This window comes from Hippopotamus amphibius, chromosome 10, assembly GCF_030028045.1.
Source record: "Hippopotamus amphibius kiboko isolate mHipAmp2 chromosome 10, mHipAmp2.hap2, whole genome shotgun sequence".
In the NCBI taxonomy this organism is placed as follows: Eukaryota; Metazoa; Chordata; class Mammalia; order Artiodactyla; family Hippopotamidae; genus Hippopotamus; species Hippopotamus amphibius.
In genome coordinates, this window is record NC_080195.1 from 116,153,958 (window position 1) to 116,165,512 (window position 11,555).

Below are 11,555 nucleotides of genomic sequence, written 5' to 3' on the forward strand. Positions count from 1 at the left end.
TATTATTCCCAAAGCACAACCTGCACACCCCTCTAAGATAAAAGACAACCTCCAGGACGTGCCGCTCTTGCGTCAGGCAGTGCTGCCCTGAGGCACCTGCACGTCCTCACAAGTGCAGGGGCTGCCCGGCTGGGATCACCTGCCCACCCACCCTCTCGGGGCAGCTGACAAATGAGGCAGCCCCATGCTGTGCCGGGATCCACCCGCTGCTGCTGCCTGGCTGCCCTCGCGCTTTCCGCGGGTGCCGCCTCGCCCGACGCGCCCTGGTGCTGCCGCAGCGTGGCACGCCGGCAGTTCTCCAGTGAGTGTCAGCTCACTTCCGTTTCAAAACAGACGAGTGAGTAGGTTGTCAACCGCACAAAGGAAAACAGTCTTCTATTCAAACACCACAAATATCGAGATGCCCAGAGTAACAGGGACCCCGCACCCAGAATGCCCAGGAGAGGACGGAGGAGAGCGCTGAGGGCGAGGGGGTGGCCTCGGCAGGAGACGCCGCCCGCCTGGGAAGCCTGTGTGTGCGGGGCGGGGGCGGGCATCGGGTGAATCGGCCTCTAGATCAAAGTCTGAACGGCCTCGCTGGAGGGTCCCTGCAGGTACTGCACGTGCCACGATGCCCAAGCTCCGCATGCAGTACTGAGGACAAGCTGCGAGGCAGAATAGCAAACTGTATTTACTGTCGGCAGTAGGAAAGGACGACAAGGAACGTCCAACGTGGGGAGTAAACACAACAGAGCAGCAGACACCCCACCCGTGCGCGAAGAGCAAAACACAAAGCAAACGCAGACATGTTGAGCGGGACCGCAGGCAGCGCGGGGCCGTCCGGGGGCGGCTTTCCCGGGACAGGCGCCCAGTGCCTCGCGGGACGGAGGTCACGCGCCACGCGGCCCCCGCTTACCTCCCCGGGTCGCAGAGCGCAGCCGCCTCCGCCCGTCACCCGCCCCGCAGCGGCCCTCTCACACGAGCCACGGCTGCACGCTCAGCAGCGCCCGCTCTTCCTTTCTCACCCGCAGCCCGTGCTCGTGCAAGGGCGGCGCCGGCGGGGAGCACTCCGAGGCCCCGGCGCTGCTGCGGGCGAGTGTGTGGGGGTCCCCTGCTTCTCTAGGAGGGGCCGGGGGAAGCCAGCTTCACCGCCCCTCAGCAGCCTCGCCGCCCGGGCTCCACACCCCGCCGGGGCCGCGGTCCTCAAGAACTTCTTAACTTTCAACAGTCGCTCCAGTGCTTTCCACTCAACTTTACTACGTTCGGACAAAGCTTACATTTATAAGAGTTAGCATTAAAAAAGTCTGTGCCCACGAGAAACAGGGAGTGAAAATTTGTCTCCCATCCCGACTGTGTCCCCAAAACTCGCCCCACAGAAGCACCCCCAGAGCAGCGAGGGGAGTTCTCCACATGAGTAGCCTCAGGGGGTGTCAACACCTGGGGTAGGAGCCCCGTCTAGACAGAAAGTGGGCCCCGGGGCCACACGCTGGGGGGAAATGTCACAGGAGGGAGAAAAAACACAAATGCAAGTAAAAACAGAACCAAAACCCCTCGCCACAGGTTCTACCCAAACAAAGGTATCAGGTCGACGGGCCGAGGGCAGCTGCGGACATCCCCGCGGCCGCACTGAAGCACGTCAGAGAGCAACGTCCTTCCGGGGAATGTCCTCCGTGTCTCAGCCTCCCGGGTGCGGGCATGATCACGCCTTCACTGCTCAACAGCAAACACAAGCCCGGCGGCACGAGGGCACAGGGGCTCCAGGGGCCGCGCCCTGGGAGGCAGCTGGCCCCCCGGGAGCCCCCCGTCTGCTGCCGGAACACGTCGATGGTGTCTTCGTCCTCCATCTCCAGCTGCAGACACAGAGGGAGTGGTGAACGTCCTCACGTCGCAGGGAGGGGACCCGCCCCGCTGAGCACACAGGGTCCGGAGCTGCCCGACACCCCCACCCCGCACGCTGGGCACACTGCCCCAAGGTGCCCGGGCCCGGAGCCTGCCCTTGGCGGGCACGCGGGGACACAGGCTCAGCGGTGGATTTCCCCAGGCTTCCCTCACGGGACTCCCAAAGGAACGGTCAACGTCAGGGACTGGACCGGATAGAACAACGAAGTCCTGTTACAAATAAACAGGTGTCTAAAGTTTTACTGGAAAGTACAAACTGTCCAACGTGGCAGATCCAGGGTCCAGACCACAAGTGGGCGGTGACCGCACCTGCCCAGCTCGCCCAGAGCCCAGAGAGGGGGTCGGGGACCAGCAGGCCCAGGCTTCATCCGTGACCCTGGACCACCTCTGCCGAGCACCCAGCCCTCCTGCGCCTTCTCCCAACACAGAGGAGGCTGACAAAGGACATTTTTCTCATTCAAAAACCAAGCTTCAAAAATACAAAATCAAATAATCTAATAATTAAAGCCATTAAGAAAATGTAGGGGGGTTTCCCTGGTGGTGCAGCAGTTAAGAATCCACCTGCCAAATGGAGGGGATGTGGGTTCGATCTCTGGTCCGGGAAGATCCCACATGCCTCGGAGCAACGAAGCCCGTGCGCCACACCTACTGAGCCTGCGCTCTAGAGCGCTTGCTGTGTGACAAGAGAAGTCACCATGATGAGAAGCCCTCGCACCACAACAAGGAGCAGTCCCCGCTCGCCACAACTAGACAAAGCCCGTGTACAGTAACAAAGACCCAACACAGCCAAAAAATAAAAATAAATAAATAAAAAAAAAAAAAAAAGGAAAGAAAATGTAGGGACGTCCCTGGCTGCCCAGTGGTTAGTTCTCCGTGCGTCCACTGCAGGGGGCACGGGCTCCAGCCCTGGTCAGGTGGTCAGGGAACTAAGATGCCACATGCGCAGTGCAGCCAAAAAAATTTTTTTCAATAAATCAAAAAGAAAAAAAGAAAGAAAATGTAAGGTGGGAGTTCCCTGGCGGTCCAGTGGTTGGGACGCTGCACTTCCACTGCCAGGGGCCCAGGTTCAGTCCCTGGTCGGGGGAGTAGGATCCCGCAAGCCGCTTGGAGTGGCCAAAGAAAACAAAGAAAGGAGATGTAAGGCATTCTCTCTCTGTGAGCAGCAATCAGTGACTCTCAGTGCGGGCGTCCCAGACGGCGTCCTCACACGCAGATCAGGGGGAGCCCTCGCGTCCAGCCAGGGCTGGCCTTCCTACCTGTGCTGGGGTGTCTGTTTCATTAATTGGTTGTCCATCAAACCTGAATCGAATCTGTCTCATTGACAAGCCCTGAAAAGAAAAAGCAATTATCATTAAATATTTCCAGCTGACATATTAATTCAAAAAGAATCACAGTTATATCAAGACACCAGATTTCTGAATATACAGACTTACGATGCAGTTGACCACAAAGCCTCACCAGTGGGGCTACAGCCCCACAACAGCCTTTCAGACATCACCATTCCAGCACCTTCTGGCTCCTGGGCCCCCCCCCCCCCCCACGCCCTCCCTCTCGCTCCCCTCCAGGCACTGAGCAGGATTTCAACAATGTTGGCACCATCACTTCCTCCCCTTTAAAGAATTCTCAGAAATAGGTCGGGTGGCCATGAGGCCTGTGCCGAGCAGCCCGCCTGAGGCTGGGAAGCTGCCCTTCTGTGACCTGAGGGAACGGGTGGACGTGCTCGGGGGCAGAGCCAGTGCATCAGGACAGACAGGATTAAAACAGCATCTCTGCTCCCTCCTGAAACCTACTGACGTGATACAAAGAAACAAAAAAGCCGTAAACAACAAGGACAGAGAGCAGGAGAGGGGACAGGCCAGCAGACAAAGGACATCACCTCTGGGCTGGAAGCTACAGGACAGTGGACACTAGACCCCAAGGTCAGGATGTGGCGGGGGGGGGGGGGTTTGGGGAGGGGAACAAGAACCCCAAGAGGGGAAGGGGCTGGGCGCACAGGTGTGAGGCAGAGATGTAGCAGACTTGGGGTGACTGCTGGGAAGTCCACATCTGAGCCCCAAATCGGGGCCCCCAACCCCAAGGTCAGGTGCTGTCCATCCCACAGGCAGAAGGTCCACATTCTGAAGAACTGGACTCAGAGCCCCGGGCTGGGGACACCAGGCACAAAGGAGGCAGTGACAGGTGGCCGGTGGAAGCAGGAGAGTGACGGCCAGCACACCCAACACCTCACCGAGCCCACGCCTCCCGCCCGCCGAGCTCCCAGGCCACAGGCAGCAGCTGGAGGCCACTTCCGGGAAACCTAACCACTCACAGACGGCGACACCTGGGACCCCCCACAGAGCCACCATCCAGGCGGGTCACCCCACAGCAACGTGCGGGCCCTGTTGACACACCAGGGTGCGGCTTCTCACCAGCTTTTCAGTGCTTCATTCTTAAAGGTGAGCTGTCTGCCGCCCAGGGAGAGAGAACAGTTAAGGAAAGACTAATAATGTGAAGGGTCAAAGCAAAGGAGGAGGAAAGGAATGAAGCGGGCACAGGGGGATGATGGGATCAGAGAATTCCAGGATGCGTGCACGCACACCCATGCACATGCACTCACACACAGGGATGCACACACACAGACACACAGACACACACACACACGCCCCTGAAGCTCTTAGGGAGGTAGAAAACAATACAAAGTTCCCCTTGGGGAAAAACAAGCCTCAGAAAACAGGAAAGAACAAGAACTTCTGAAAATCAGAAATCATGACAGGGGGCTTCCCTGCTGGCGCAGTGGTTAAGAATCCACCTGCCAGTGCAGGGGACACAGGTTCAATCCCCGGTCTGGGAAGATCCCACATGCCTAGGAGCAAACTAAGTCCGTGCACCACAACTGCTGAGCCCACGTGCTACAACTACCGAAGCCTGCTGGCCTAGAGCCTGTGCTCCACAAGAGAAGCCACCCCAATGAGAAGCCCGTGCACCACAATGAAGACCCAAAGCAGTCAAAATTAATTTAAAAAAAATCATGACAGAAACAAGACTGTCCATAAAAAGCAGGAACGTAAAGTTGAGAAAACCTCCTAGAAAGCAGACACAAAGCAACAAAGCCCAAGCACAATGGGAGGAAATGATCCAACCCAACACACCTGGGGCAGGAGGCCGCACGCTGGGTGCGAGCCCCACCGCACAGGGGCACAGTTGCCAAAGAACTAACGGAAGGTCTACTTTCTGAACTAAAGTGAGTTTCTAGACCAAAAAGGGCGAGAATGTGCCCAGAAGAGTAACTGATAAAACTGCCTACCTCACAGCAGGGGAATAAGGTCGCAAAACCTATCAGAGATAAGCCAAGTCACAAGGAAAGGACAAAGAATCCGAATATCATTGAACGTTCCCTACCAATGCTGGAAATTAGAAGGAAATGATGCAATAACTCCAAAACCAAAAAATGAATTTCAAGCTCTGTGCGATCAACCACTCCAGCATGAGGTTCACAGAGCAAGGCACTGTCGGACCTGCAGTATTTCTCATACCCTTTCTGAACAAGATGCTGGAAAGCTGTGCTCTATCAAAGCCGGGGAAGATTAATCCAGAAAACGCACAGGAGGGGGGCCCAGGCCGTTTGCAGAACGACTGTCTGGGATGAGGGACAGGAAGGCAGGGGCCCAGGGTGGGGGTGCGGGGGAGGTGCAGCCCAGCAGGAAGTTTAGGGCATAATTAATAATGGGCACCCAGCCCCCACAAATGGCACACAACGGCCACCAGACCAAGAAAACAGGCCCCAGACGCGAGCCAGAGAGCAGCAGAGGCGCCGTGTGGCTCCGGGCAGCGCCGCCCTGGTCACGACGGGAGCAGGAGATGCCCCAGCCAGGGGCTGGGGGGCAGCTGCGCGCAGGGCACCGGGGCACGTGTGGGCGGCGGGTCAGAGCCGAAGTCCCACCTCGCACAGGCGAAGTAATCTCCAACGTGAAAAAATGTGAAGAAATAGAAGCGCAAGCATATTTACCAAGAAAAAGTGGGGGGAAAAGGTGGAGTTGAAAGGGATCTCCTCTGAGGAGCGAGGTCTGAAAAGTGGGGAGAAAAAGAGGAAGGCGTGGAGCTTTCTTTAGGCTGTTTTTAATAATGACAGCAACAGAAACCCCAAGGCAAGCATCATCCAAGCCAAGAACTCACTAAAGCCTAGGGTTTCTGAAGCACCCCGAGACAGGCCGCCTCCCTGCAGGGACGGGCCCCGGGCGCAGAGGCCAGGCAGGACCAGCAGAGAGCGCAGGGGGCCCGAGGCGCTCGGGGCGGTCGGCCTCCCTGGTCGCCGCGGGAGGGCACCAGCGCAGCGCCTCCTGACTTTGAAGAGCCGTAAATAAAGCGCAAGCATCAAACTGTGCCCAGCGCAGCGTCTCCACAGACGCAGCGGAGGAGGGATGGAATCCCACGCGAATCCACTGCTACGACCCCACGAGCACCAGGGACCACCGGGGGGCTGAGGAGGGAGCGGCCGGCCAGCCTGAAGGGGACACGTGGGGGGGGGAGGGCCTGCGGGCGGGGGCGCGCGCGCGCACACAGCCCGGGGCCCCGCGCACCTGGCGCTCGCAGTAGGCCCTCATCAGCTTGCTGAGCGGCGTGTGCCTCTTGATCTTGAACTGGACGACGGAGCCGTCCTGCCCGGCCACCTTCAGGCTGATGTGGTCGTTCTCCGTCTTCACTCCCTCCTGCAAAGACACGCGGATCTGGGCCCCCACTGGAAAGGCAGGTGTTGAGGCGGCTGCCGGTCTTTTCTGAGGTCATGAAAGCCAACCTACTTCTTATCCCCCAGCACCCCGGTGGCTCGTGCGGCTGCTTCCTTTCTACACAGAACGTATTTTTAACCTGCACTTTCTGAGTCAGGAAATGCCCTGCCAGTCTCGCATTTCCACAAGCTGTCAATTCAAGGGGGAACATCTGCTCCGTAGGCCCAGAGAGCAACGGAGCGCACATCCACCTTTGTTCTGAGTGCTCTCGCGACAGTGGGCACCGCACGGACGCACAGCTGATGTACACTCAGGTGTGCAGGTGCAGGAGGAGACGGGAGAGCGGGGCGCGGGGGCTCGGGTGCAGGCCGCCCGCAGCCTCCCTGCCCGCCGTACTCTCTCCTCACATGATCCACTGCACGCCCCAAGCTGCTGAGCGATCCTCTAACGGGGGTCTCTGGCCCCTGGAAACTACTGGAAGTGGATGCAAGAAGCTCGTGTTTGGAGCAGGGGCCAGCCCGAGAAAACCATTTGGGGGAGAGAGGAGTCGTTTATTTTTTAACAAAGTGATGACGTGGACCCCTGAGTCAAGCTGCAGATGAGTCTGGATGGAGACCAAAGCGGGGTCTGTACCCTGTCCCGGCCACACGCTCCCGTCCTCCTCCTGAGGCTCAAGCCAGTGCAGACGCCCCAGCGCTCTTGCCCGCCGCGTCCCCTTCCCGCCCCCCGCTCCCCGCCCCCCACTACTTCCCGCTGCATCCCCATCATGGGTGCCTCACAGAGGGGGCCAGGAAGGGAGCCCACCGGGCACTCCAGCCCCTGGAGCCCCGAGAAGGGGAGCTCAGACTGGCCTGAGAAGTGGACCCAGGAGGCGAGGCTGCAGCAGTGAGCCTCCTCCTCTCATGCAGCTGGGGCCCCACGATCAGCCCCTCTTCGCTCCCCAGAGACGAAGGGTGCATTTGCTTTCTTCATAAAAACGTTTTCTTTTGGAATAATCTTACATTTCCCACACCACCACCTCTCTCCCCCCACCCCCACCTACCCTGTGTTAACACCTCACACACGGCAGGTATGTGGTATGCGTCACGCCCAAGAAACCAACACTGGCACACCACTGGCAACAAAACTGCAAGCTTTTTCGTATTTCACCAGTTTTTCCACTAATACCCTTTTTCTGCTCCAGGATCCAATCCAGGGTAGCACCTTGCATTTACAGATAAGAGTCTTTTCCATTTACTCTTTCATTTCTTTTCCATTTATTTATCTTAAAATACACATAAAATTTACCACCTCAACCATTTTTCAGTGTATAGTTCAGTCGTATAAAATACAACCATCACCACCACCCATCTCTACAACTCTTTTCATCCTGTAAAACTGAAACTCTCTCCCATTAAACACGAACTCCTCCCTCCCCCAGCCCTGGCCCCCACTGTTCTTCCGCCCCTAGGAATCCGACTCCTCTAGGGATCTCCTCTAAGTGGAATCACAGCCTGGGTTCTGTGACTGGCTTCTGTCACTCAGCATAAGAGCGTCTTCGCAGCGCATCCCTGTTGTAGCGGGTGTCAGGACTTCCTTCCCGTGTAAGCCTGAATAACATCCTCCTGCATGCAGGCGCCAGGTTTTACTTATTCATTCACCCAGGGACCAGCTGACACCTGGGCTGCTCCCACAACTTTAACTACTGTGAGGGATGTTGCTATGAACGCAGCAAATAACACAAACATCTCTCTGAGACCCTGCTTTCAATTATTCTGGGTTTATACCCAGAACTAGACTTGCTGGACCACACGGTAATTCTACTTTTAATTTCCTGAGGAAGCATCATACTGTCTTCCACGGCAGCTGCAGCATTTTACACTCCCACCACCAATTCCAGCTTCTCCACATCCTCCGCAACGCTTGTTCTTTTCCGTCTTCCTAAAAGTGGCCCTCCCCGTGGGTGTGGGGAACACCTCGCTGTGGCTTGGATGTACGTTTCCCTGAGGACCAGTGCTGCTGAGCACCTTTCCATGTGCTTCTTGGCCATTTGTATGTCTTCCTTGGAGAAATGTCTGCTCAACGTCTTTGCTCATTTTTGAATCAGTCTGCTTATTTTCTTGTTGCTGAGTTTTAGGAGTTCTCTATGTATTCTGGATACTGACCCTTTATCAGATATACGATGTGGAAGGAAAATCGAAATGGAGTCGGTGGTGCTCAGAGAGCCTCTCACACGGAGCCAGGAGGCCCTGAGGACGGCACGTACGCTCGTCTCAGCCCGGACAGAATCCGACCCTGTGACCTCTTCATGTCCAGACAAAGGCGTCCAGGACACCTGCCAGAAACTCAAGACACCTGTGGGACCCTGACCCTAAAACCACTCCTGACAGCCATCCCTTAAGGACAAATATTTTTTTCTGTGTCACAGCTCAGCCTCGCGGCTTTTGTCTTTATAAGCTCTTGATTCTTTCTTTTCCCCAGAAAGCTCTTTTGGTTTTACCCAACTCTGTGTCTCCCAAATTGCAATTCTTAACACCCCAAATAAATTCTTTTCTTATTTGCAGCTTTCTGCTGTTTTGTTTTGGTTTTGGTTTTGGTTTTTTGGTTGATAGTGACTTGAAAATATCTTCTCCCCTTCTGCGGGTTGCTTTTTTACTCAGTGTCTTTTGATGTACAAAATTTTTTAATTTTCATGAGTCTAGTTTGTCTGTTTTTTTTTTCATGTTACCTGTGCCTTTGCTTTCACATCCAAGAAATCATCACCAAGTCCAGTGTCGTGGAGCTTTTGTCCTGTGTTTTCTCCTAGAAGTTTTACTGTCTCAGGTTTTACGTTTAGGTCCTTGATCAATCTTGAGTTAATTTTTGCTTATGGCGTCAAGAAAAGTCCAACTTCATTTTTTGCATGTGGATAGAGAATGTATTTGCTTTTTTAACGAAAAAATATGGGTGCATTCAAAACAGAGAGATGCAGGGACCAGAACAGAAAACCGACAGAAAGAGAGCAGTGGCTGCAGACCACGCAGAGGAAGGCACCAAGAACAAATGGCCTGTCCCCGACCCCTGGTGAGTCCCTAATAAACAAGTGAACATATGAGAAGCAGGAAGGGAGGGAGGGAGGGAGAAAGGGAGGGAAGGGAAGAAACAAATCCTAAAAACCACAACCACCGTTCACGTGGTCAGTCCCCTGCCTGGGCTCTCCAAGGGAGGCAAACTGTCTTCCCAACTGATCCACGAGGTTTTCTTTCCACCAAGATGGCCTGGGAGTGCGCCTCCTACGCCCTCTTCTCCAGGCCCAGAAGAGAGAGCAGCTCCAGTGCCAGGCAGGCACCAAGGGCACAGAGGACAAGGGTGGGGCGTGAGGCGGAAGCACCCAGCTGTCTCGGAGGTAGTTAAAACACGTCTACTAAACTGGGCCTTGGATGCCGACCTCGTGGGAAAGTCAGGTTTAAACACACCGAAGGGATGAGTACTGTATTTCACTGCATTTAACCTGCAGTGAGAGGGAGCCACCTGGAAATCATAAAGAAAGGGCCTTACATTTGGCCGCCTCAGACGTGAAAAGCAAAGGCAGCTCCAACCGCATCTGGAGAGAGAAGCCTCCTGGAAGGGGACCTTTTCTCACACGAGAGGGCAGCTTCCACCCGGGCCCCACCGTGGGATCCCGGCCAGGGCTCGGTGACCAGGGGCTCGGTGACCAGGGGGCTCCGCGCAGGCCCACCCAAGCTCAGCCCTGCCTCCCGTGTGCGCTGGGGTGCAACCTCCCGCAGCAGAGGAAGCCTGCACACAAAGCATTCAGTGCGCAGCAGATCCTCCGCTTCCAAAGAGCAGAGCCCAGGAGTGCAGACGAAGGGCTCCAGAAAGCTGGGCCAGGGCGGCAGGGTGCGGAGCGCGCGCCGGGAGCCCCGTGGGCAGGGCAGGGCAGGGCAGGGCAGGGCGCGCGGCGGCAGAGCGTCCAGACGAGCCGGGCCTCTCGCAGCCCCGGCCCAGCCTGCGCCCGCTCGGCGCTCCGCGGCGAGCCCTGAGGCGGGGCCGCGCGCACGCGGGGCAGCGGAGCCCAGGTCGGCCCGGAGCGTACGCGGGCAGGGTCCCGGCGAGGGAAGAGGTCCTGCGGAGGGCTGGTCCCAGAGAACGGCTGGGGAAGGTGGCCGAGGGCGGCGGAGCGGGCGGGGCCGGAGGGGCGGAGCTTGGGCTGTGGGGGGCGGAGCTGTGGTGGGGGCGGAGCCAGGGGCGGGACGCAGCCGGGGGGCGGGGCCCGAGGGCGGGGCGGAGGCGGGGCCCGAGGGCGGGCGGGGGAGGGGAGCCGGGCGGCGCAGGGGGAGGGGTGGGAGGCGAGGGCTGGGGGCCCCGCGCCGCCGCGGGACCGGGGCCCCGGAGGTCTGCGGCGGAGGGCGGCGGGGCGCGGGGGCGGCGGGGGCGGGGTCCGAGTCCGGGGCCGGGCCCGCGGCCGCCGGCCCTTACCTTGGGCTTCTCCTCGGACATGGCTGCGCGCGGCGGGCGACTCGCGCTCTCGGCCCGCCGCTCTCCCGCCGCCGCTGCTCGCGGGGCTGCGCTTCGCCCCCAAATCCCGCGCGCGGGTTGGCCGGGGCGGGTCACGTGGGGGCGCGCGTGCACGCGGCGCGCCCCCGGGCGTCGGGCGCGCGCGGCCGGCGAGGCTCCCGGCGGGGGGCGGGGCGGGGCGGGGCGGGGACCGGGGCGCGCGGGTGAGGGCGGGCGGCTCGGGCGGCGCCCCCGCGGCCGGGAGGGCGGAGGCGGCAGGCCTGCCAGGCGTGTGTCCGCGCAGGACGCCCCGCGCGCGCCGGAGCGCCGTCGCCTGCACCCCGAGCCCCCGCCTGCGGGACGGAGGCGTCCGCGGGGCGATTCCAGGAGGGGCCCGGGGCTCGGGGGCCGGGGGTCGCGGGGAGGGCCTCGCGCTGCGCCCGCCTCGCGCTCTGCCCTCAGCCGGGCCGCTCTCGGCGGCTCGCTCCGCTTCCCAGCCCCCTTCCGGGCCCCCGAGCC

General features: G+C 58.8%; 1 protein-coding gene across 1 annotated transcript; it reads right to left on the reverse strand.

Annotated features, from left to right (window-relative positions):
- Window positions 1–605: 605 nt before the first annotated feature.
- On the reverse strand, window positions 606–11,138 carry SUMO3 (small ubiquitin like modifier 3). Its single transcript, XM_057697034.1, has 4 exons — window positions 11,019–11,138; window positions 6,435–6,563; window positions 3,135–3,206; window positions 606–1,829 (listed from the first exon to the last, which is right to left on the reverse strand). The coding sequence occupies exons 1-4, from the start codon at window positions 11,037–11,039 to the stop codon at window positions 1,560–1,562; spliced, it is 492 nt and encodes a 163-aa protein (XP_057553017.1). The 5' UTR covers window positions 11,040–11,138; the 3' UTR covers window positions 606–1,559.
- Window positions 11,139–11,555: the final 417 nt, after the last annotated feature.